Genomic DNA, 26662 nt, shown 5'->3' on the forward strand with positions numbered 1-26662 from the left:
AAAGCGGGCTCTCCTCCGGGCCACCGGAGAAGCGTTCGCTGGGCGGCTAAGGAAGCTCGATCTTCCCAGCTGTCACTCAGCCGCCGGCCACTGCCTGCACTCCTCCCCCTCGGCTTGACACGCACGTCGGGGCCGCCTCCTACTCTTCTTCCTCCCCAGTCTCCTCCTTCTTCGCGGGTCCGTTCTGCTCCACCCGGTGCACTGACATATTAATAATCTCCCACCCCCTCCCCCGCCCCGTTCCCCTTCCCCCTACCCGCGGGGCGACCGTGCGTCCGTATCCTTGCGGGCTACCTGAGGGGGCTCGACACTGGCCGGGGCGCCGGGGGCCGGACGCGGCGAGGCAGGCGCCGTCCAGCCCAGCCCCGGGACTCCGCGCTGGGGCCGGTGCCTCCCGCTGGCTGCCGGGGAGCAGGGTATGAGCTGGGACTGTCCGTCGCTCTCGTGCAGCGGCGGCCGGAGCCGCGCGAGCAGCCGGAGGAGGAGCTGGGGAGCGGCCGCCTTCCGACCGAGCTCTGGGGGACAGCAGGGCGGGAGATGTGCCTGTCCTCAGCGGCACAAGGAGCAGCATGCACCCTGATGCCACCGACCGCGGCGCGCCCGGCCTCAGTGTCGGCCGGCCGCCGGAGCCCGCGGCTGCCGCAGTCCCCGAGCGGAGCGCACCCCCGGCCCCGCGCCGAGGCGCAGCCGGAGCCCCGGAGCTGCAGCCGGCGTCCCGCGCCGCCCCCCGCTCGTCACCTGCCGTCCTGGCCGCCGCCGCGTTCGGGCTCGGGGCGCTGGCGCTCTCTTGGCTGGGGCCCGGCGGAGGCGGGAGCTGGAAGCCGGGGGAGCGCGGGGTCTGTCTGCTCCTGCTCAGACTCTGCCTTTACCTGGGCTGCGCGGCGGCCGCCTTCCTCCTGGGCGCCCTCTTCGCGCTTCTGGGCCACAGCCGCAGGGCCCCGCAGCCCCACTTCCTGGGCCCCGGGGGCCGGCTGATCCGTGTCGCTCCCCGGGCTGGTGCTGGAGGTGCGGCCGCGCGACAGCTCCCAGGGGTGAGTAACTGGGGGGGAGGGGGGGCTAGCGGGCTTTCTCCTTCTCTACTTTCTGGGGGCTCAGGCTGTCTGTCCGGAATGTCCGGCGGCACTGTTGGCCCCAAGTGCCCCAAGGATGGTTATTCCCATCCTATTCCCCCCCCCCCACCTGCTCAGAGCTACGAGTCTGGAGTCTTGGAAATGGATATTATGTCTACTCCAACTCCTATGTGAATTTCTGGCCCTGGGGCAAATGGGAAAGAAATCGTGCCTACCGGAACCCGTTAGGCAAGTTAATTGGATAATCGTCCCAAGACTCGAGGATGTCTTGGTTTTTCCCATGTTAACATTACAGTCGATGAACAACCGACTCTATTGTTACCCTCTAGTTTCTAATACTTTCAAAGGTAATGCCAGAAATTAATGGGGTTTTTTTGTTTGTTTTTGTTGTTTTTTTTGATGGGGGGAAGGAGTTTCCATCCAGGAATGAGGCATTCGTTGACTGGAGAAAAACAATTATTCTACCTTAGGCTCTGTGTATTACTGTTTCCCCTTCCATTCTATACATTTTTGGAAATGGTTAAAAAGGAATTACATTTAAATATAGGGTGTCCCAAAAGTCTTAGTGCAGCCTAAACTTTGCCTGCACTAAGACTTTTGAGACATTCTGTATATACTCTGCTTCTGAGCCCAATAAAACTATCATTTAAAGGGGAAGTAACAAAATTGGAAATAATTTCTGTAAAAAGGGCCATGGGGATGTGTCAAAGTGCCAACCATTCAGCATTATGCAAAATGGTCAGTAATGTTCAGAGCATTGATTTGTACATTTCCTCTGTGATTTTCTATATAGGCAAGATCATAGCATCCCAGAATCTCAGAGAGGAAAGGGCTAGTCCAACCCATTCTGAAGGAAGAATTTCCTCTGTAATATGACAAATGGTCACCCTGACTTGAAGCTATTGAGAATAATGGGAATCTCATTACCTCAAAGCATCTCATCCACTCTTGGAGAGTCTTGTTAGGATAATTTCCCCATGTTGCCCTCAAGTCTGCACCCCCGGAACTTGCACGTAGCCTGCTATTTGGGGCCTAGCTGTACAAGTCTCATTCTTCTCGCTGAATCTGGCTGAAGATAATTAGAAAACATCCAGCTATGTCTTGCCTCTGTTCTATTTCAGGTTAAACATTAGTTCACATGCTCTTTGGATACTGGAGTCCAAGTCCTCTCCCTCTTATTGCCTTCCTCTGACTTCCAGCCTATCAATTTCTTCCCTAAAATGTAAAGTTTATAATTAAGCTGTCTTCCAGATATGGTTTGATTAGAGCTAAGTAGAGACTGACTTTAATCTGCCTGATTTTAAAGCACCCTACAATGGCATAACTTTTATAAGCTGCTGGAAAGCAGTTACTTTTACTTTCTTTTTATCATTATTGCTTAGCACACTCCCTGGCACATAGTAGGTGCTTAACAAATTCTTATTGATTGACTAAAGTCTTGTTCTGAAGTCTCATTTATAACTTTGAATAAGTCCTGGATTTTGGAAAGTTATTCTAGTGAGGAGCAAATTCTATTAGGTTAGATGGAATCAAACTGGAAGACCTCAAGTGCAGGCCAGGTAATGGACTGTATGTTGTCTGAGGACCATCTCAGCTAAATTCGGAGGAACTCACCAGGCTAACTGCAGGATGATGGATATTCTAGCCAGGGCAATTTTCAAAGATCATCTAACTTATGCAGGGGTTGTAATCATGGAGAGAGCATTCATATAATTATAGTTTCCTAAAGTAAGATTGATACTATTTGATTCTTGAGTCATGTTGAGCCAGCATTTTGTATGGCAGCTTAGTATAGTCTGAAGAATATCAAACTTGGAATTTGGAGAGATCCACGTTTGAATTCTGGATCTAACACTATATGATCTTAGGCAATTTAATGAACCTATTTCCTTATCATAAAATGGTGATGATAACCTTTACATAACTTGTATCTCAGGGTTATTGTGTGGCATATGTCTTAAAACTGTTTACATGTTGGGACTGCTCTTGCAAAATCTCAAGAACTTTTTTATATGAAATATATTTTAGTCATGCTTCTCCTCACACTTTCCCCATACCTCTATAGTGGATTTAAAAAAAATTTGAGCTTCATATTTATCTCCATTATATTCCATCCATTCTTCCACACTGTCATGATATTTTTGGATACCACCCTTGACATCCAATGTATTAGTTATTTCTTCCAGGTTTGTGTCAGCTGTAAATCTGATGAGATTCCTATTTATACATTTATCTGAGTCATTGATAAAAGTATTGAACAGAGCCCCAAAGCTCTCTATTTGAAACCTCTCTCCCTTCAGATAGATATTTGTGTTTGGTGATTGAACCAGTTCTGAATCTTTGTGTTTATCCACTTATCCATTCATCCATTCTGTTTATGTTACTCTATTTTTCCCATAAGATATAATTAAGGTAATCATGATCATGATAACTGGAACACTTTAAGATTGGCAAAACACCTTACAAATATTCTCATTTAGTTCTTACAATAACTCCATTAGGTAGTTGCTATTAGTATTCCCATATTAGATGAGAATTCTTCTTCAGATGCTTTGTAAACACTTCTCCTGTCAGTCCTATTTAGAAGGGAAATTAATTTATTCTGACCTAACTTGTTTTTGACAGATTCATGCTGGTTGGTAGTTATCCTTTCATCCCTTTCCAGGCTTTCAAAAACATTTTTGTAATAATGCATCTTAAAAATATGTTAAGTTCACTGGTCTGTGGTTTGAAGAACCCATCTTCTTTCACTTTTGGAAAATTGGCCATTTGTCTCTAGTTCTCCACTCACTCTATGAATACTTTGTCTGGCCATGCCTCTCAATTATTCCTGCCAATTTGGCACAATGGTTTACTACTCTGAGAAAGCTAAAATGTTATTTGTGTATCCAAAGTATTCTTTTCTCTACCTGTCATTATTCCAAAAATGTCTCACATAATGGATTGATAAGTATACATAAAGCATGAATCCAGATCAATACAAAAGTATCTTGAAATACAGCTAGAATTTAATATGCAGTATTGAACTACTGTATTCCATTTTGCTTAAGTTCAGTGCCTTGCTCTTGGAAATAAAACCTCAGAATTAGTAGAATTTTCTTATTTAGTCAATGCTGACTTTAACTTTTTTTTTTTTTTTCTTTTGAAGTTGAGAGTAGAAAGTGTAATGTAGTTCATTTGCTGGTGTATCCTTTCCCTATCCCATTCTTAAATTACCAGTCAATAATCAGTACTACCATGGGGAAAAAATGGTACCTGAAGGACAAAACCTGCTTTTTTAGAGTGCTAGAAAGACTAACCAATGTATTCCAGTCTGCTAAACAGGCAAACCCATTTTCTGGCTGTGTGCCCGGAAGCCTTAAGTTATGGATAATCACTTTCTTGCCTGGAAAGTCAGATTCCAAAAAAAAAAAAAAAGTCCCAAAACAAACTATAACAAAAATCTTAGGGCAGACTCACTCGTGCCTTTGGGAAGATGGAATTGGACAGCTGCCCGGAAATATGATTTTTAGGGGATTTGGAAGAAAATGAATTCTGGACTTGGAACTAGAAAGCTCTGAGTTCTAGGCTTAGCTCTTCCACTTATCAATTACATGTCTGTGACCTTCTGTGGGATTTTTGAGCCTCAGTTTTCTTTCTGCACAGTCTATCTCACAAGAATATTGAAAAGTCTCAATTAACTAATCTACAGAGAAACAAGCTTTTTTCTATTATTAAGAAGAGGGAGAATTAGTATATACACCTTTTTTGGGGAGGAAGTAACTCACTGGGAGCAAAGACATCTAAACTGAGAGGAATACAAAGATAGACCAGACAGAAGCCCCAAAATCTCTAGCTCAAGCTCAAAGTCTGGGATATTCTGAGGACATTCTTATATATCCTCTATTCCTCTTTCTTTCTGCTGTTTCTATCTCTTTCTCTTTTCATGTGTCTGGAATCAATCCCTAAGAAAGCTTCTCTAAGACAACATGAAGAATGTTTTTCCAAAGTTCTAGCATAAACTTTACCCTCATAGTCACATAGTATTCTATCAGCATTTTTTCTACCAGTAAGGAGATTATTATGTAAAATGCCCAAGGCCCAACTAGAAAACTGGACTTTATATATTTTATGTATTATACATATATGCATATGTGTGCAACAACCAAGCCCTCTAATCAATGAGCAATACGTCACATATATATATATGCACACACTATTATATATATGTTCATATGTGTATATGTATACATATGAGTATATATTACATATATATTTTATATATGTATACACATATATAGAAAAATTTGAGATGTGAGGGAATGTTTTCAGCCAAGAGAGAGAAAGGTCCTAAAGGTAGAAGGAACAAACATTTTTAAGCACCTATTATGTGTCAGGCAGAATACTGAATGCATTACAATATTATTTCTTGTAATACAACAACCTTGGGAAATAGGTGCTATTAAGATCCTCATTTTACAGTTGAGGAAATTGAGGCAGATAGTGGTTAAGTGATTTCCCTAAGATTACACTTACTATGTAAGTTGCATGATTTGAATCTATTTCTGAGCCTAATAAGGCTATCATTTAAAGGTGAAATAGCAAAATTGAAAGTACCTGCTGTAAAAGAGGTCATTGGAGGATATGTCAGGTGCCAACTTTGTGAAGATAGTTAGTTATGTGTAGTGCAGAAATGTGTTCATTGTTCTTGTATTATTTTCTATATAATTAAGATCATTGCATTCCAAAATCAGAGGCAAGATATGGTCCAAGTCCTTCTGAAGCAGGAACTCCCTCTATAATATTCTAGATATGTGTTTACTCAACCTTCACTCGAAGACCAGTAATGGGAATCTCATTACCTCCTAGAGCAGTAAGGATCGGAGAGCAGATTTGAATTCTCCCTGATTGTAGATCTAGCACTGTTTCCTGTGCCACCTAGCTGGGCAAGTCACTTTACTTCTCATCTGTAAAATGAGAATAACAATAGCATCTATCTACCTCACAGAGTTGTGATGAGGATCAAATGAGTTAACATCTATTAAGTATTAACATCTATTAAGTACTTCACAACCTTAAAGAACTATATAAATGCTATTATTACTGTTATTATTGTTATTAGCTCTGAGATCAGTGCATCCCTAACACCTAATAAAGTGTCTTATTACTAGATATTACTTATTAGGTGTTCCATAGATATTTTTAAGTGGTTTTGAATAAAACATTTAGAAGCTACTCAAGGAAGAAAGCACCTAGTATGGTGAGGAGGTTGACATGTTTGGAAAAAAAAAAAACAACAACTAGAGTTTAGTGAAAAATAAAGATGAATTTTTTTTCTCCCATCTTAAGTTCATGAGTCCCCTTGATGGGACTCCATGCAAATCTGGAACCTAGATTAAGAAATTAGAAATTCCTGGATTAAAGGATCATCTATGTCAGTCTTCAGAATCCTTTCCAAGTCTACTATTCTCTGATTCTGTGAATTCTTACTGAAAAGAATTGCATATGAAATTCAGTAGACAATGAGGAACTGAGGAATAGCACAGTTATAATTGTTAATATCTGCAAGGAAGGACGGCCAATTTGGCAGCATGAAGAATGGTGTTGTGGTGGGAAGAGATTAGGTAGGAGGATGTCATTCCCAAGAGCCTCAAACTTCTTCTTCTTCTTCTTCTTCTTCTTTTTTTTTTTTTAATAATACCTTTTTATTTTCAAAATACACACAAAAGTAGTTTTCAACATTTACCCTTGTTTTAATTAAAGCTTTTTATTTTCAAAACATATGCATAGATCTTATGTTCCAAATTTTTCTCCCTTTTTTCCCCCACATACCCCTCTTCTAAATAGCAAGTAATCCAATAAAAATTAAACATGTGCAGTTCTTCTAAACATAATTCCACATTTATCATGCTGCACAAGAAAAATCAGATTAAAAAGGGAAAAAAAGAAGAAAAAAAACACTATGTTGTGATTCATATTCAGTCCCCATAGTCCTCATTCTGGATCTATCATCACAAGTCTATTGGAATTCATCTGAATCACCTTGCTGTTGAAAAGATCCAAGTCCATCAGAATTGATCATCATATAATCTTGTTGTTGCTGTGTACAGTATTCTCTTTGTTCTAATTAATTCACTTAGCATCAGTTCATATAAAATGCTCCAAGTCTCTCTGAAATCATCCTGCTGATAGTTTCTTGTAGAACAATAATATTCCATAACATTCATAAACTATAATTTACTCATCCATTTCTCAACTGATGGATCCCCAAACTTCTGTCAGAATTCTGTAGTCTTTTGAGGAAAGAAAAAAAGGCTTAAAAGGTAACACTAATGATGCAGCTATCATCTTGCAAGATAGGTTCAACAGTATTCTATGTGTCTTGTGCCTGAGAACTTCTCAGGCAGCTAGCATGTTACTTTCCTAGGGGCATACGTAATATAGGAGAATACACACAGATTATTGTCTAAGAAACATAGCCTTCCCCCACTATCAAAACTACACTGTGCCACCACAAATAACCCTTATCATCCTCACTATCTCACCTTTATTATCCTAAGAGAATCTACCAAGCCCAGTAGTTTGGGCCAGACTTACAAATACCGGCGTAAAAAAGGAGAGGAATGAAGTTCTAAATGCTATTAAAAGTTGTAGTTTTCCACCCCCAGCTAGGCTGCCCAGCTTCCTTAGTATGGTAATAGAAAAGTCCAGGCAGCTGACGGTGAAAACTTCGGTTTTTGCCTGTTCTGGACAGTGGAACTACAAGGAGAGCATAGGTACAAGAACTATCACACTAGTCAATAAGACTTGATAACTGATCCAAGGTGGAAAATTAAGGAGAGAGGGAAAAATCAGAAGTTGAACAAGAATAGATTCTTTAAAATATTATTTTCTAAATGCTTTGTATAGAAAACACTGTGATAGGCACCGGTAGAATTACAAAGATTAAATACAACACCCAGTCTTAGCCAGGATGTAGAGTATTGAACTTGGAGTCATGAAGACCTGAGTTTCAAATCTACTCTTAGACCCTTACTAGCTTTGTAACTTTTGTCAGGCATCTAGGTGATACAGTAGATAAAGCTCTGGACCTGTCAGAAAAAACCTGACATGCTATTTGTGTGATCTTGGACAAGTTCATTTAACCACCCTGCCTCAATTTCCTCAGCAAATCTCACTAATTATTCTCTGCCTTGGTTTCCTTAACTGTAAAATTGGGATCATAATAGTACCTATCTTCCAGGTTTGTTGTGAAGGTTAAATGAAGTAATATTTGTAATGCTTAGCACAGTGCCTAGCTGATAGTAGATGCTTAATAAATTCTCATGATTATTATAAATTATTATTTATTGACTTCAGCCACTTAATCTCTCTGGGACTCAGTTTGTTCATCTGTAAAATAGGAATAGTAATCATATCCCTTCCCCCCAGGGTTGTTGTGAGGATGAAATGAGGTAACACAAGTAAAATATTACATCTTTAAGTAGTATATAAATGTTAGCTAATTAAGCTGAAAGCCTTTTAGAGTTACATAACACACAAAAAATTGAGAGCAATAGGTTAGGAAAAGTTCTGCCTTCTAAGCAGCCAGGATTTGGCAGGTGGTGAGGCTTAGGGCTTGTACCTTTAGAGGCCTGTACCCACAACTTCAGGCCTGGGTCAGCACTAGAACTTTGGGTGAGGACTTTGTCTAGCACAGCTAATCAGCTCTGTTGTATGGTAACCAGCTTCTGGCAAGGGGCAGACATGACCCCACTAAAAGGTCCCATCTCTGAGCCTAAGCATTTTATGGCCCTGATTGGTTAGTGCTTTCTGAGTCTGGAAATGAGAGGACCATTGCCAGCCGAAGATGCCAATTTGGAATAGCCTAATTGCTCAGTAAGCCAAGGGGCAAGGGCTTGAGAAAGGAATCCCTGCCAGGACCAGGAACAGGGAGAAATGCCCAGTTCTGTCTGTGCGGTCTTAGGCAAAATCCTTTTAGTCGATCAATAAGCATTTATTATTAAGGTTTACTATGTGCCAGTCATGATGCACAGGACCGAGGGCACAAAGAAAGCATACTGGTTTCAAAGAACTCACCTTTTAATTTGGGAGTCACCATGAAAAAAATGTATATACAAGATATAAAAAGTGCAAATTGAAGGTTATCTCAGAGAAAAGGTTCTAATAGTAAGGATAGTGCTGGGCAGTGGTAAAGACCTATAAAACTTAAAGGTGAGATGTTCAGTTGTTTTTCAGTCATATCCCTCTCTTCATAATCCCATTTGGGATTTTCTTGGCAAAGATACTGGAATAGTTTGCCATTTTCTTTTCCAGCTCATTTGACAGATGAAGAACTGAGGCAAACAGGTGAAGTGATTTGCTCAGGGTCACACAGCTAGTAAATGTCTGAGGCCATATTTGAACTAGGGAAGATGAGTCTTTCTGACTTGTGACTTGATACTCTATCCATTGCACCAACTAGTTTCCCTAAGGATAAGATGAGTCAATCTCTAAGGTCCCTAACCATTGTGATATTCAGTGGCTTTGTGACTTAGGGCCTAGCCCTTAGATTTGTATACCTCCTCTGATTATTTTATTCTCTGGTTGATCTGCCTAACTACTTTGTTTTTTCTAAAATTCTGGCTCTATAGGACACCTGGGAGGATAATAATAGCTAGCATTTATATAGTGATTTCAGGTTTTCAAATCTCTTTACACATAATATCTCATCTGATTTCTTTATCAAGGTCCTGGGAGGTACTATTATTATTCCAATTTTACAGATGGAAAGAAAAAACAACAACAACAACAGGATAAGTGATTTGCACAGTGTCACATGGCAAGTAAATGTCTGAGACAGACCTTTCTGACTCCAGGTCCAGTGTTCTATCCATTATTCTACCTAGCTGATAGACCATAGTAGAATCATTGGTCCTAAGGTCCCAAGATGTCTGTCTACCTTACACGGAAGACTTGTGACTGCCTTTTGGCTCACCCCCATTCCATATGTTGGAACAAGGGTTCTTAATGTGGGGCCTCTGGTCTCCCCAAAAATCTATAGATAAAATTTTAGGGGCCTGGATTGGGGGGGAGGGGGAAGGAAGAAAGGTATGTCTTTATTTTCACTATCCTTTAAGTGAAATTTTGTATTTCCTTCCCTTAGAAATGTAGGAAATCTTAATTATAAACTATTATAAACTATTGTTTTCCTAAGACTAGCTTTACACAAAAGTGTAAGGTTCTGTACTACAGGTTTCTCAATCATTTGAAAGAATGTTGGTATGTTTAAAATGTAAAAAATATGCCCACGTATTTATTTGTTCCTCAAATTACTTTAGTGACATTTAGTACTGAGCAAGTAGGGACAGACAGTGCCATCCAGAGTACCTGGATGACTAGTGAATTGATCTTCTGGCCTAGAATTAAGCTTGGTTGATAAGATGAATTGGTGAATTTGCTTTTATTAGCCAAATGTGAAAAAGAAAATTTAATTCTGTAGCATTAAATAAAACCTACTTAGTTAGAGGAACAAAGGATAGTTTACCTCTCAGATCTGTGGAGAAAAAAGGAATTTGCGGCCAAAGAAGAACTGGAGTTCATTATTGGACAAAAACCAGATAATTTTGATTATATTAAGTTTTTGTACAAACAAAATTAATGCAGACAAGATTAGAAGGGAAGCAATAAGCTGGGAAAAAATTTTTACATTCAAAGGTTCTGATAAAGGCCTCATTTCTAAAATATATAGAGAAATGAATCAAATTATAAGAACATAAGTCATTTTCCAATTGATAAATGGTCAAAAGAATATGAACAGACAATTTTTAGATGAATAAATTGAAACCATTTCTAGTCATATGAAAAGCTGCTCTAAATCATTATTGATCAGAAAAATGCAAATTAAGATGGTTTTAATGTATCATTACACACTTCTCAGATTGGCTAAGATGACAGGAAAAGAGAAGATGAATGTTGGAGGGAAAACTAGGACACTGATGCATTGTTGGTGGAGTTGTGAAGTGATCCAACCATTCTGGAAAGCAATTTGGAACTATGCCCAAAGGGCTATCAAAATGTGTGTACCCTTTGGATCCAGTATTGTTTTTACATAGTTTATATACCCAAGAGATCTTAAAGGGATTCACGTGTGCAAAAATGTTTATGGCAGTCTTTTTTGTAGTGCCAAGAAACTGGAAACTGTGAGTGGATGCCCATCAGTTGGAGAATGGTTGAATAAATTATAGTATATGAATGTTATGGAATATTATTGTTCTATAAGAAATGATCAGCAGGATGTTTTCCAACAGGCCTGGAGAAACTTAGAGGAACTGGTGCTAAGTGAGATGAGGAGAACCAGGAGATTATTATACAGGGTATTGTATAAATATGTATGCATATTTTTTACCATGTTTAACTTATATTGGATTATTGGCCATCTTGGGGAGGGGGTGGGGGGAAGAAGGGGAAAATTGGAACAAACTACTCCAGTATCTTTGCCAAAAAAAAAAAAAAAGCCAAATTGGGTCACAAAGAGTCAGACACAACTGAAGAATAAAAAAATAGCACTTATCTTTGAGGTTTATTGTGAGGATCAAATAAGATAAATAGATAAAAATCTATGTAGATACAAACCATTTCTAGCTTAAAGAGAAACAGAGACAGACAGAGATGCCCAAATTAGCATAGCTTTTCATGTCCTCTAAGACTCTGCCTCAAGATTTCAGTTAAAGATAATTTAAAATGTAGCCAGAGTGAGCCTTCCAGAATTGTGCAACCAAGTCATTATCCCATTCTTCCTTTATCACTCCCCTCACTCCTCAGGTTATTGGATTCAGGGAGCTTCTCCTCCCTTCCATTGATATCTTTGTCATTTTTCTCTGGAGAAGGCTAGCCCACAAGTACCTATTTTATCCATATTATATAAGAAATCTTTAGGGGGTAGAGAGGCAGTGAATATGATAAAGTAAATTTGATTATTATCTTTATCTCTTCATTTGGTGAATATAGTCCTTTGTTTCCCCCTTTCATCCTGATCTGTTACCAAAAATCTGGAAATTTTTTAGAGAGATTTTGTTACTTAATATTTTACTTAATATATTTAATGTAAATGCTCCCACAGTAGTATAATTATTTGTCCTCTTTAAGTTTAGGAAGAATAGGGGGTTTTAGGTTTATAATTCCAGCAACTATCTTTCTAAATATTTAGTAGGTGCTAAATTTTTGCCATCTGCAGATATATGTAGTACTATGACTTGGAAAATTTTGAATGCTTCTTTGCAAGGAGACATTGGTCCATAGATTCTTAAGAATGTACTTTTTACTGTAGTTTTTTTTTTTTGAAAGTAATAGCCCATTTTTGTATCTGCAATATATTTCTACAAATAAACACAATTGTCTGATCCATTTGTCCATCATTTTGTTGACATCTCATCAGTTGAATTTGTATAAATGTTACCTGTTAGATCTATTCTTCAATTTTAGTCATTTAATGTGTTCTGAAATTTGTTATTCCTATTTAACATGTAGTGAGAGAACAGGTTTAGCACAAGGCAAATGGAAAAATTAGGGAAATGATGAATAGTTATCCCAAACTTTTAGGCTTAGTACTTTTTATTAAAAGTACCGAGAGGGGTCATAGGATCATAGATGTGAAACTGGAAGATTCCTCAGTAGTCAGATAGCTCTGCCCCCTCATTTTACATTTAACCTGAGGCCTATAAAGGTTTGCACTTTTTCCCAGATGGAAAAGTACCTTGTCTCCCTCAGATTCTAATGATTGAAGATTTTTATCTCTGTCCTTATGTAAACTGAACAATTAGATAACTTGCACTGTTTTTATAAATGTTCCTTGGTTCCTTCCTCAGAATCTCTCTGTGATTAAGATTGAGGTCATTTAATTTCTCCAGCTCATATATCCCTTGGGAAACTATAGATTTTCTTACATTTGTTGGTACATAGGGGATCTCAGAACTCTCTTGGGTTCTCTTTCTCTTTAGCTTAGTTTACTGATATGTGTTCAGATATGATCTTTTTCTAGGAAGAGTTTTAGGTCAACTCATCAGAGACTCATTCAAATTAAGATTTGACTGCTCTTTGGGTATATTAACTTAGCTTAATATAGAAGCCAAAGACAATACAATTCTAATACCTAAACCTAAGAAAAATGGGCAAGAAAAGCGGCTTAGACAAAATCCTTATTCATTTTTTTAAAATAATAATCTAAAAATTTTTTTCAAAATACATGTAGTTGGGGCAGCTAGGTGGCACAGTGGATAGAGCACCAGCCTTGAATTCAGGAGGACCCCGAGTTCAAATTTGATCTCAGACACTTAACTTCCTAGCTGTGTGACCCTGGGCAAGTCACTGAACCCCAGCCTCAGGAAAAAGAAAAAAAAATTACACATAGTTGTCAACATTCAGCTCTGAAAAACCTTGTGTTCCAAATTTTTCTCCCTTCTTTCTCTTCTCTCCCTCCCCTAGACATCAAGCAATCCAATATGAGTTAAATATATGCAATTCTTCCAAATTTGTTTCCACATTTATCATGTTGCACAAGAAAAATCAGAACAAAAAGAAAAGAAATGAGAAAGAAAAAACGAGCAACCAAACAACAACAAAAGAGGTGAAAATACTATGTTGTGATTCACACTCAGTCCCCATAGGCCTCTCTCTCTGAGTGCAGATGGCTCCATCACAAGTCTATTGGAATTGGCCTGAATCATCTTAGTGTTGAAAAAAGCCGCCTCCATCAGAATTGATAATCGCATAATCTCATTGATTCTATGTACAATCTTCTCTCCATTCTACTTACTTCACTTCCTTATTCACTTTTGAGAAAAACAACTCCTTGCATGTCCTTTTAATTGTGGAAAGGAGAAAAATAATACATTTTCATATAAAGGACATCATCAATGGCAAACTACTCTTGTATCTTTGCTAAGAAAACTTCAAATGGGATCATGAAGAATCAGACATCACTGACAAGACTCAACAGGAGAATTGGAAGAATGCTAAGAAGTTTTGGGAAAACTGAAGGTCATGCTCATTGAAAGAGATCTTTGAGGAATGAAAGACAGCCTTCATCAAGGTTCATTTTAAAAGCTAGCAAAGTTCCTTGGGTCATTTAATGGAAACATTTTTATTGAACCCCAATTTCATTCTCTTAGTATCCTGGCACTAAATCAGTAATCCCGGGGAAAGGAATAAATCTTATTCTCTAACCGATTTCCTCAAGCTTTCAATTTCAAATAAAGATTTATAAGATAAAGAAGGGTCAGATATTCCAATTCCTGTAATGAATTAGCAGCCAGCGTAAGGAACAGATGGCCCGGATAATGTGCTAATCTCCTTTTAGGACAGTCTGGATAACATGGTTTATGCTTACAAACAAGAAAAAAAAAATGAATAAAGAGAATAAGAATCAAATACTGTACTTGAATTAGATCAGTAACCAAAGTAACTAAAAAGACTTCTTTTTTTGTTGTTTTTTTAAATGCAAAAACTACCTAGGGTGAAATAGTTTGGGACTAGTGACATGGCATCAAGAAAGGGGAGAAAGAAGATTGAGAATTAGAAGCAAGAAAACAAACAAACAAAAATGATGTGATGGGACTAAAAACTACTTACTCTTATCTATGGCTTCACTCTAGTTTTTTCCTCATGCCATAAATTAATCTCTGATAGAGCATGGCAATGTAAGCCATTTTTCTTAACAACATATATATTCTAATTCTATAATGTCTATAATTTGTTTGCCTTTTAAGGAGGGCTTTCTTTTAGAAAAACAAATAGGGAAAAAGAGTTTTAGTCAGCATGCACTAACCTCATTACCATAGACTGGTATTGGATTCCTCCATTGCTCTTCTTGGGTTAAGGACTGATATGGTTTAAATGTACTTATTTTCACAATTCAGTTTTGGGGCATCTTAGAATAAAATCTTGAAGCCTCTCATGTCTTGATATAGTTGTATCCAGCAGTGCCATTTAAAGGATGGCCATTGTTCCTCTCCTTCCTTCTCCCAAAGACCCACACCTTTTCACAAAATTTTGCTTTGTATTTTTTTTAAAAGAAAAAATTAAAAAAGAGGGAAAAAAAGCCAGCAGAACTCATCAGTGCATAGGAAAAAAATGACAATTTTATACACTAACATCTTATGTTTACTAAAGACATGATGAATTTCTGTTTTTGAACGATAGCAACCAAATCAAAATAGCAAGGAATAACTTACTATAAATGCATAAAGAACTTATAAATAAAACAGTAATGATAAACACAGGAACTGTAGCACAATTTATGAGGGAAAACTTGCAGTGGGTTTTGGCAGTAACTTTTTTTCCAACGGAAGGCACACATGTATACAAATCTGTCCATGAAGCTGTTTTTGCTCTTAGTTTCTAAGGTTTTATTTTTGTCCTGAGAAAACAATAAATATTGCTTAATACTTTTATTTTGTTCCAACAAAAGTCACATAGTTTAAGAGGGGCTCATGCTCTCTCATAATTCTAGCCAAACACAATTTAAGTTCAACATGGAACCAAACATTTTTTAGGTGAGAAAGCAACTTTCATGGGAATGAAGGTTCTTAACTATGGTTGTGTCTGTCCCTGGTTGCAGGGGAAATTCTCTTGCTGGACTGATGAGAAAGGGAAGTTTTTGTGTACTGGGTGCCTGGGTACTAATAAGTAGGGGAAAAAGAAAGAAGGTAGCTATACCTTCTCTTTCATCCCAACTTCTAACTCAAAATTCATTTTCCTATGGGAATGAGGTTTTTAAATGGTGGCTAGCCATGCAGGCTATAAACACTGTATCAGAAATGGTCCCCAGTTCTAAATAGCTAACAAAGAAGGATTGACTGCAGGGCAACCTTGCCTGTCTGCTATAAGTAACTATTCTGTCAGAGCTTTTTGAAGCAAGCTCTTCCTAACTTTTATCTCCAGCACATATTTTCCTATATATCCTCTTCTGGTAGGTCAGGCAGAAAGTCTAACCTTTGAAGTTATAACTTGTTCATGATGTTGACTTTAATTTGTATGTACCTGATTGGACTGGCTGATTTACCCTTTGATTGAGAATCTTACTACTGTAATATTTATAGGAGGGAATCTTAGAGATCATTTCAGCCAATCAACTCCTTCATTTTACAGATGAGGAAATTAAAGGAAGTTACTCAAAATCAGAATTTGAACTTGGGTCTTTTCACTTGAAATTTATTGTGATGTGATATATTGTAGAAACCAAGTCAAAAGTCATTGTGGGTTGATAAGTTCAAGAAACAGCCTTTCTAGATATCATATCAATGCAATAAGCACTATATATTAAGATTATCTGTAATAAACAAGGTAGCTTAGTGGCAGATTGGATAGAGCAAGAACTGGACTGAAAGATCTGAGTTTAAATTTAACTTCAAATACTAATTATGTGACTAGATGAGTCATTTAATATAGGTCTGCCTTTGTTCATCTGTAAAATGGAGACAATAATAGCACATTCCAGGATTGTTGTGAAAATTAAAAGAGATAATTTTTGTAAAGTGCTTTATGAATCTTATAGCAGTACAGAAATGCTAGATTTTTTTCTTTTTTTAAAAAAATTTCATTTGTTATTGTTTGCTTGCATTTTTTTGTTTTCCTTCTCAGGTTTTTTTCTTTCTTTCTAGATCAGATTTTTCTTGTGCAGCAAGATGACTGTTTAAATATGTATATATATATATATATATATTGGATTTAACATATATTTGAACATATTTAACATGTGTTGGACTACCTGCCATTTAGGGGCAGGAGTGGTGGAAAGAGGGGAAAATTTGGAACAGAAAGTTTTGCAAAGGTCGATGTTGGAAAATTACTCATGCATATGTTTTGTAAATAAAAAGCTATAATAATTTTTTAAAATTTCAAAATTATTTTATTTTCTAGATATATGTAAAAATAGTTTTCAACATTTGTTTTTATAAGATTGTATTCCGTGTTTTTCTCCCCTCTCCCAAGACAGCAGGTAATCTGATATAGATTAAATATGTGCAAGTCTTTTAAATACATTTCCATATTTGTCATGCTGTGCAAGAAAAATCAGATCAAAAGGGGGAAAAAGTATAAGAAAAAAAATAAAGAATGAAAATACTATACTTCAATTTAATTCCAGTTTCTGTAGTTCTCTCGACATGGATGGCATTTTTCATCCCAAGTCCATTGGAATTTCCTTTAAATCACCTCACTTTTAAAAAGAGCCACCTCCATCGGAATTGATCATCACATAATCCTGTTGTTACTGTGTACAATGTTGTCCTGGTTCTGTTCAGCTCACTCAGGATCAGTTCATGTTAAGTCTTTCCAGGCTTTTCTGAAATTAATCTGTTCCATTTCTTATGGAACATTAATATATCATAACTTAGTCATTTCCCAATTGATGGTTATACACTTAATTTCCAGTTCCAGCCTATAGGGCTGCTATAAACGATTTTACACATATGGGTTCTTCTCTCTTTTTTATGATCTATTTTGGATACAGGCTTAGTGAGACAGCTGAATCAAAGGGTATGCACAGTTTTATAGCTCTTTGAGCATGTTTCCAAATTGCTCTCCAGAATGGCTAGATGTATTCACAATTCCACCAACAATGCATCAGTGTCTCAGTTTTCCCACATCCCCTCCAACATTTATCATTATCTTTCCTATCATCTCAGCCAATCTGAGAGGTGTGTAGTGGTACCTCAGAATTGTATTGATTTGCATTTCTCTAATCAATAGGGATTTAGAGCATTTTTTCATATGACTAGAAATGGCTTTAATTTCTTCTTTTGAAAATTGTCTATTCATATCCTTTGACCATTTCTTAGTTGGGGAATGACTTATATTCTTATAATTTGACTCATTTCTCTATATATTTTAGAAATGAGGCCTTTATCAAAGGCCTTTTTTACATTGGTTGTAAATTTTTTTTTCCCTAGCTTTTTGCTTCTCTTCTAGTCTTAGCATTGTTTGTGCAAAAATTCTTTAATTTAATGTAATCAAAATTATCTATTTTGCATTTCATAATATTGTCTAATTTTTCCTTGATCATAAATTCCTCCCTTTTCCACAGATATGGCTGGTAGACTATCACTTGCTCTCCTAATTTGCTTATTGTATCACCCTTTATGTATAAATCATGTACCCATTTCAACCTTCTCTTAGTATAGGGTGATAGATATGGGTCAATGCCTAGTTTCTGCCATATCATTTTCTAATTTTTCCAGAAATTTTTATCAAAAAGTGAATTCTTATCCCAGAAGCTGGGATCAAACACTAGATTACTATAGTCATAGTGTCTTGTATACCTAACCTATTCCACTGATCCACTACTCTTATTTCTTAACCAGTACCAAATGCTTTTGATGAACATTGCTTTGTAATATAGCTTTATTATCAGGTATAGCTAAGCCACTTAACTCTGCATTTTTTTAAAAATTAATTTCCTTGATATTTTTTACTTTTTATTCTATTCTTCCACATGCATTTTGCTATTATTTTTTCTAGCTCTAAAGTAATTTTTTGGCAGTTTGATTATCATAGCATTGAATAAGTAGCTTAATTTAGGTAGAATTGTAATTTTTATTTCTATTAGCTAGGCCTACTCATGATCAATCTTCTGACTATTTAGCTCTAATTTTATCTGTGTGAAAAGTGTTTTGTAATTGTGTTCACATGTATTCATGGCTTTGTCTTGGCAGGTAAACTTCCAAATATTTTATATTACCTACAGTTATTTTTTTTAATTAATTAATTAATTAATCAATTATTACAAAAATTTTATGCATAGGTAATTTTCCAGCACTGACAATTGCAAAACCTTTTGTTTCAACTTTTCCCCTCCTTTCCCCCACCCCTTCCCCCAGTTGGCAGGCTGACCAATACATGTTAAATATGTTAAAGTATAAATTAAATACAATATATGTATACATGTCCATACAGTTATTTTGCTGTACAAAAAAGAATCGGATTTTGAAACAGTGTACAATTAGCTTGTGAAGGAAATCAAAAATGTAGGCAGACAAAAATAGTGGTTCATAGTCATCTCCCAGAGTTCTTTCGCTGGGTGTGGCTAGTTCAGTTCATTACTGCTCTATTGGAACTGATTTGGTTCATCTCATTGTTGAAGATGGCCACGTCCATCAGAATGGATCATCATATAGTGTTGTTATTGAAGTATATAATGATCTCCTGGTCCTGCTCATTTCACTCAGCATCAGTTCATGTAAATCTCTCCAGGTCTTTCTGAAATCATCCTATTGGTCATTTCTTACAGAACAACCTACAGTTATTTTAAATGACATTTCTCTTTCTCAGATATTATTACTAATAAAGCATTCTGACACGCTAGTAGTTTACTCCTTTGCCAGGAGTTAAGCACAGTTGCAAAACTTAAATATACTGTGAATTTTAATCCCAAACATTCATGCATTTTTTCCTCTCTTACTTTTTGTGTTCCCTTTGGGCTAAGCATGCCAGATTCTATTTTAGGGATTAGCACCAAATTCTGTCTGTCTGCCTCTGAGTTAGTCTGTCTGCTTGTCTCTCTCTCCCTTCATTAAGACCCCTTATTAAGACTGATGTCTGTTAATACATATATGCAAATAGCAAAAAGATGAATCAGTTTCAGTGAATAGTATCAAAAGTAAAGTAATTTTACTTTCCAGAAAAGGGCTCTGTAACTGCAATCGTTCACACAACTGTTTGCAAGTGTCTGAGCTTTATTGTCTCATCTCTTCATCCCTCCAGCTTTATTTTGTTCTAAATCTCTTTCAGGATTTGCAAAATTGGGATTTATTATTATTATTATTTTAATCGTCTTTTATCCAAATTCTTAATTGGTATGGGTTATAAGGAAGAGAACTACTGTTCAACATTTATTAAGCACCTATTACAGACCATGCTAAGTACAAGTCAACAAAAGATGAGCATCCACATAAGTCATTGTTCTTTTTCATAGCCTATCATGAAACCATCTCACTCCATTCGTTCAACTTGTTCTAATCTCTTCTGGTGCAGAAACTCTGGAGCTTGGGAGCTAAAAATTAATATAGCCTCCATAAAATATAATTTGATCTCAGATCCTCTTTTTGGCCATAATTTGCTTTATTATAGTTATTCCTTCTACATCATAGGGCTTAGTGGTTTCACCTTAATCTGCAAAATCCTTGTAAAATATTTTGGCCCTTTCTTCATACCAGAGAAGTCTGAATGTTTTCAAATTTTTCTTTTATGGGATGTTTACAATACCTTATTGTAAAATTTGGGTTGAATATTAGACTTACTAAATTGGCCTTTGCCTGTTCATCTGTAGCTTCTGCAAATTTTCTAAAACATTTCCACTTAATTTCTTTTTTTTTTTTTTAATTTTTATTTTATTTTATAATTATAACATTTTTTGACAGTACATATGCATGGGTAATTTTTTACAACATTATCCCTTGCACTTACTTCTATTCAGATTTTTTCCCTTCCTCCCCCAACCCCCTCCCCCTGATGGCAAGCAGTCAATATGTTAATATGTTAAATATATTACAGTATATTCTAGATACAATATATGCGTGTAGAACCGAATTTTTTGTTGTACAGGAAGAATTGGATTCAGAAGGTAAAAATAACAGTTTACATTCATTTCCCAGTGTTCCTTTTCTGGATGTAGCTGGTTCTGTCCATCATTAATCAATTGGAATTGGATTAGCTCTTCTCTATGTTGAAGAAATCCACTTCCATCAGCATACATCCTCCTACAGTATCATTGTTGAAGTGTATAATGATCTTCTGGTTCTGCTCGTTTCACTCAGCATCAGTTGATGTAAGTCTCTCCAAGCCTCTCTGTATTTCTCCTGTTGGTCATTTCTTATAGAACAATAATATTCCATAACCTTCATATACCATAGTTTACCCAACCATTCTCCAATTGATGGACATCCATTCATCTTCCAGCTTCTAGCCACTATGAAAAGGGCTGCCACAAACATTTTGGCACATACAGGACCCTTTCCCTTCTTTAGTAGTTCCTTGGGGTATAAGCCCAGTAGTAGCGCTGCTGGGTCAAAGGGTATGCACATTTTGATAACTTTTTGGGCATAATTCCAGATTGCTCTCCAGAATGGTTGGATTCTTTCACAACTCCACCAACAATGCATCAGTGTCCCAGTTTTCCCACAGCCCCTCCAACATTCATCGTTATTTGTTCCTGTCATCTTAGCCAATCTGACAGGTGTGTAGTGGTATCTCAGAGTTGTCTTAATTTGCATTTCTTCCACTTAATGTCTTAAGATGATTCCATGATATTTTGAAATCTCAATGGGTACTGGAAGCCTGCTCAGAATGAGAAAACAGGACCTATTTCTGCACTGTACATTTTTTTCATATAGAAGTCCAATGCAGAGCAAAGAGTTTCAAGGTTCATTGTTTTCCTAAAAGGCTAACACTTATTCTTACTTCGACTTGTAGCCACTGAAACTATCCTCACTCTGTTAATGAACTCTTCAAGTTCATTACAAACAAAGTTTTAATTTCATCACAGTATCTAACTCTCCTTCCTGATTTCCTCAGTCCCCGGACTCTATGATGTGGAATAGAAATCCCATCCCCACTGTCAGAACTTAAATCCACCCATCCTGTTCCCATTGTTACATAGAGGTAGACCAGTTCCTGAGAATGTCTTTGTTAGCATGCCTAAGACAGTCTCATCTGTGTACCTGGACATAGACTAGCCCTGAACTGGCCTTAAATCCTGCCCTTATTTCCTTCCCTCTCTTCCCTCCTACTTTAAAAAGCCATGTTACCTGAAGCATCTTGCTAAATCACATATAATTTAGCCTTGCTAAATTACATTTGATTTTTCCTGTGAGCTGTTTCATATTTTAAAATGTCATCCTTTGTGACTGATAAATAAATGTCTTATGTGAGTTCTTCACATTGTGAACTGTTCTCCCATTACCTGGATCTGGTATCTGGATACTTGATTTATCTGATACTTCATCTAGACTGACCAACACTAAACCGAAGCTGCCTTTTAGAAATATACATATATTTATTTAATATTTTCCTCCAGTTACATTCAAAACCATTTTTTGGACATTTGTTTTTAAGATTTTTGAATTCTAAGTTCTCTCCTTTATCTCCATCCACAATTAAGAAACCACATGTGAAGTTATGCAAAACATTTACATAGAAGTCAAGTGGTGAAAGAAAATATAGATTTCCCACCCTAATGAAAATAAAAACCTTCAAGAAAAATTAAGTTAAAAATAAAGAAGGAGAGTAATAAAGAATTTCTTGATTTATATTCAGATTTGATCTGTTCCTTCTCTGGGCATGGATAGGATTTTTCATCATAATTCCTTCAGAGTAGGGACGGATGATTGTACTACTGAGAATAACTAAGTCATTTACAGCTGGTCATCCCAGAACATTGCTATTATTTTATATACAGTATATTTCACTTTGTTCACAAAGGACTTTCCAATTTTCTGGCTTTTTTTTCCCCCCTGGGAACATCCTGCTCATTATTTTCCAGAGAACAATAATATTCCATCAGAGAAACTTGCCTCGAAAAAAAATTTTTTATAGTTATACAGTTCTAATTTTGCTAATTGTATTTCCCCCATTTAGGAAGCTTGCTTCTTAAGGATCTTCATTGTGTTAGACCACTAAAACAAATGGAAACCTGAGTATGAGTGCAGGAAAAAGTTTCTCTCTCAAGAGAAAGGGTATGCAGGCTCTGAGTGAGTGATTTCTGTGAGAAATACACACCCTGGCAAAGGGCATTCCTTTTTTATTCCCTAATTCAAGCTCCCCTCCCCAACTCCTCATTGGCTGGGGTTTCTAAAGTGCAGTTTCTAAAAATGAGGTAAGAAAGCCTGAGGCTATAAAATGCTTAACCTTGTAGGGTGTTTCCCACTCAATCAATCCTTGCTCCCCTGTAGCTTCCATTTGAAGAGCTTCCATTCTTTCAACTGCCCTCCAATGTCCTGTAGGTTTCAATTTTCCAATTTAAGTTTCATTTCTCCAATTTATTTTTTTTTATTTTTATTTTTTTTTTTGAGGCTGGGGTTAAGTGACTTGCCCAGGGTCACACACCCAATTTAATTTTTATAACTGTGGATACTGTAATGCTGGAGAAACTGACCAAGATAGAGATTAGAGAGCAATTCGATAATTTATTAAATGGGAGAGATTTACTGGGACCAAATGGATCCATGGTTTGGTCCCCGGGCTGAACGAGTCTCAAAGAATCCAGCCCAATAAAACGATTCTTTTATTGGATAACAAGAACAATGACCTAATGGGGGATGTACCTGGATGGGGATGGCCTAATGGGGGAGGAACCTAGGATGACATAATGGGAGATACTGGAGAGGCTTCTGATATTCTAATGATGTCTAAAATGGACAAAGACCTTTATCCCATCAAACATTAAGAGGGAATAAATATAGCCTAAGATCGAAGCTATAAGACCTTTATCCTAACATTAAGAGAGAATAGTTATAATCTGAGGCAGAGTAACTGAATAGGACAATTAGGAAAACTGGCTGAGGACATTAAAAGGGAACTGTGGCACAACAGAAACCAAATAAATGCCTATCTATTTTTCATACCATGGAATTTGTAAGCACCTGCATTCACTGGCCAGAACTTTTTCCTCCTCAGTTCCAATGTCTCAAATACTCTTTCAAGGAGTGTTCATTCTACTAAGCATAACTTCACAAGTGCCCAGATAAGTATAATACTGAGTAATATTAAACTACTCAGTATTATACTTCTTTGGACACATGTCAAATTTAATATTGAAAATAGATTTTAATTAAATTTTTTATAATTTAGTCAAGCTGGCATATGTTTTAATACTCTCTCATATCTTTATAAGTCTACACAGTTGCTTTGTAACTTCACCCTTTAATTCTGAAAGAACTAAGCTAAGCTTTTGTTTTGCCTTACCTCTACTCACACTTAATTCCATTGTGAATTGAATCTCCATCTTGCATTATCTACTTTTATGACCTCATCCACCACCCACTTAGCTCAAATTCTAAACTACACTCAAGTAGAGCCTATTACCTGAAGATTACTCCCATCTCCTAATTATCTAGGAATGGAGAAGCTCTGTTTATCTTAATTTCTAATGCAAAATTTGTGATAAGGGGTAAAGAAGAGATTCATATATTTCTTAGAAAAAAATTTTTAATTGACACTATTGATGGGCTTTTATTCCTAAGTATTGTGGGGAGGGGTTGATGGACTGCAAAAATATATTGAGATTTCAGGCCAAGCTATCTCAAAAGAATTTAAAAGGCTAGATTTTCTCCAAATTGTGTGAGATAAGCACCAGCTTGAAGTCAGGAGGACCTGAATTCAAATTTGGTCTCAAGACACTTAACGCTTCCTAGTGTTGAGTCACAGTTCCCTTTTATTGTCCTGACTCAGTTTCCTTAAATTGTTCTGCCTCTGTCCCCGTGGTTGCAACCTCCCCATCCCCCCCATCATTAGGACTAATATAACTTAGGACTGGCTACTCTAAAGTTATAAATTGTAAATGTGTAAATTCAAGATAAGGACAGTTCAGACTTCCTGGCTCTTAACTCCTCCTAAATTATCAAGAATTTATGGTCTTTACCCCCTACCCTGTCAGAACCAGATTGATGGTCCTTTCCTGCTCTCAGTGCTCAGACTTTACCTCTTGCCTTAGTCTACCCTGGTACATTAGAGCCACCTGCATATATTTCATGGGAAACTCACTTTCACTGCTGGATTCTTTGAGACAAAAGTCTTGATTCAGCCCTGAGACCAAAAATGAATCCTTTTAGTCCCAGAAAATCTCTCCCTCTGAGAATTTCAAATAAAATATTAAAAACTCTCTAATCTCTATCTTGCCTCAGTTTCTCTGGCACTAGCTGTGTGACCCTCAGCAAGTAGCTTAATCCCAACTGTCTCAGTTAAAAAAAAAAAAATTTGTTTGAGACAACCACCTCCAACCCAAAATAATTCAAATAGACACTTCTCAAAGCCAGAGCAGAAAGCAGTTTATTCAATTTCTGCAGGAAAAAGGGTATCATCTCTACTAGCATAGTCTAGTAGAGTGAGGCAAAGTACAGGCAACAGTGTAGGGTTTTTTAAATACACTGAACTTGGGCCTCAGTTGTTCTTGAGTTAGTATCAGGGCTCACAATATGTCAGGTGAATCCACTCCACCTTCAAGGTACAATAACAGGGACAAAGCAGTTTGTACGAGATCAAGCAAGGGGGTTTTCCTGGATCTGTAGCCCTAAACTATGACAGGCATTCTGAGAAAGCCTCTCATTCTTTTGTGTCCATTTGAGACTTCTCACACCAATTTGATACAGTTCCTCAACCTCTATCCACTTTGCATTTCCCTTATCTTTCCAACTTTTGGGCTCCCTCCCTGATTCCCCATTAATTGGTTGTTATAGAAGTTATAGGACATGGATTTCCATTTCTCATTAGATAGCTAATCCCTGTTCTCAAGGAGCTTTCATTTTTGGGAAGAAAGTAAACTCCACTCTTGATTATTTCTTCATGCCCTTATGAATTTCAGTTTTCTATTTTAAGCTTCATTTTTCCAATTTAATTTTCACAACTGTGGAAAACAAATGTCCATCCATTTCTCTCAAAATCAACAAGCAAAAATTTTATTTTCCTAGTAATAGTGGGCTGAATCCATAAGTGGATTTTTTTAGCAAAGAAAAGAGATTTAGCAATTAAGAAGGAGAAAGATAATAGCTATATTCCCTAACAGAATTCACTTTTAACCAGGGGAAGAAGCCTTTAGGGAGGAAGATACTATTAAGGCTTAGGAAGTTTTCAGAAATTCCTTGATACCATTAGGTGGGCTAAAGAATTGACTGCAAAGCTATTCACTGGTGGGCTAACCCTAAAAGGAAGTCAAAGTGGCAATAGGTATTAGTCATTGTGATGCTTGGCAAGGGGACTGACCCTGAAATAGAGTGAGGGGATTTTTTTTGGTTGACATCATAATTTGGCTTTCTGGTTGGATGCAGTAACTAGAGTTATGGTAGTTTTGTCAATGCAAAGACTTGGACTAAGAAGGACTTCGACTCTAATAAAGTCCACTTTAAAGCTAACAAAAGGCCTAATCAAAATCAATCCTATCAAATGTTATCAAAGCTTCTCCCAGAGAAGCACTTTAACTCTCAGAGTAGCTTGGCTTCCTGGTAGTTTACAGCAACTCAGGCTCTCTGTTTTTGAACATCTTCCAAGAACTATCACTATTGTGGTTGTTTTCTTCAGTATATTTTCTTTATGAGACCCTTTAAGAATGACATCAATAAGTGTCTTTCATTTGGATGGGGAAAAAAGCACAGATAGAATATGAATCTATTACATTTAAGCAACTCACCAAAATCTCGTGGATAATTGTTAAATCTTTGGGCTTCTATCATTGCCTATCCTTTCCCCTTCACATTCATAGGAGGGGGGAAGGGAAAGGGAAATGATTATGTGCATGGTTCTGCTTTTCCTCCTAGTGAATCATCCACTGTTTTTGCCCATACCTCTGGAGTCATGCTTTTTCTCCTTCTCTTTTTTCTTCCTTTTTTTCTCTCCTTCTCAGTAAGTCTGATTGAAGGATTTCCTGAATA

At 37.2% G+C, this 26662-nt stretch overlaps 1 protein-coding gene across 1 annotated transcript in view; it reads left to right on the forward strand.

Annotated features, from left to right (window-relative positions):
- The first annotated feature begins 210 nt into the window (after window positions 1-210).
- SNX25 (sorting nexin 25) overlaps window positions 211-26662 on the forward strand; it is a 263033-nt gene continuing 236581 nt past the window's right edge. The window contains exon 1 of the mRNA XM_074272880.1: window positions 211-1031. Within this exon, the coding sequence (XP_074128981.1) occupies window positions 570-1031 (462 nt within the window). The 5' untranslated portion in view covers window positions 211-569. The remainder of the gene's footprint in view (window positions 1032-26662) is intronic.

Source organism: Sminthopsis crassicaudata, chromosome 6 (assembly GCF_048593235.1).
Source record: "Sminthopsis crassicaudata isolate SCR6 chromosome 6, ASM4859323v1, whole genome shotgun sequence".
In the NCBI taxonomy this organism is placed as follows: domain Eukaryota; kingdom Metazoa; phylum Chordata; class Mammalia; order Dasyuromorphia; family Dasyuridae; genus Sminthopsis; species Sminthopsis crassicaudata.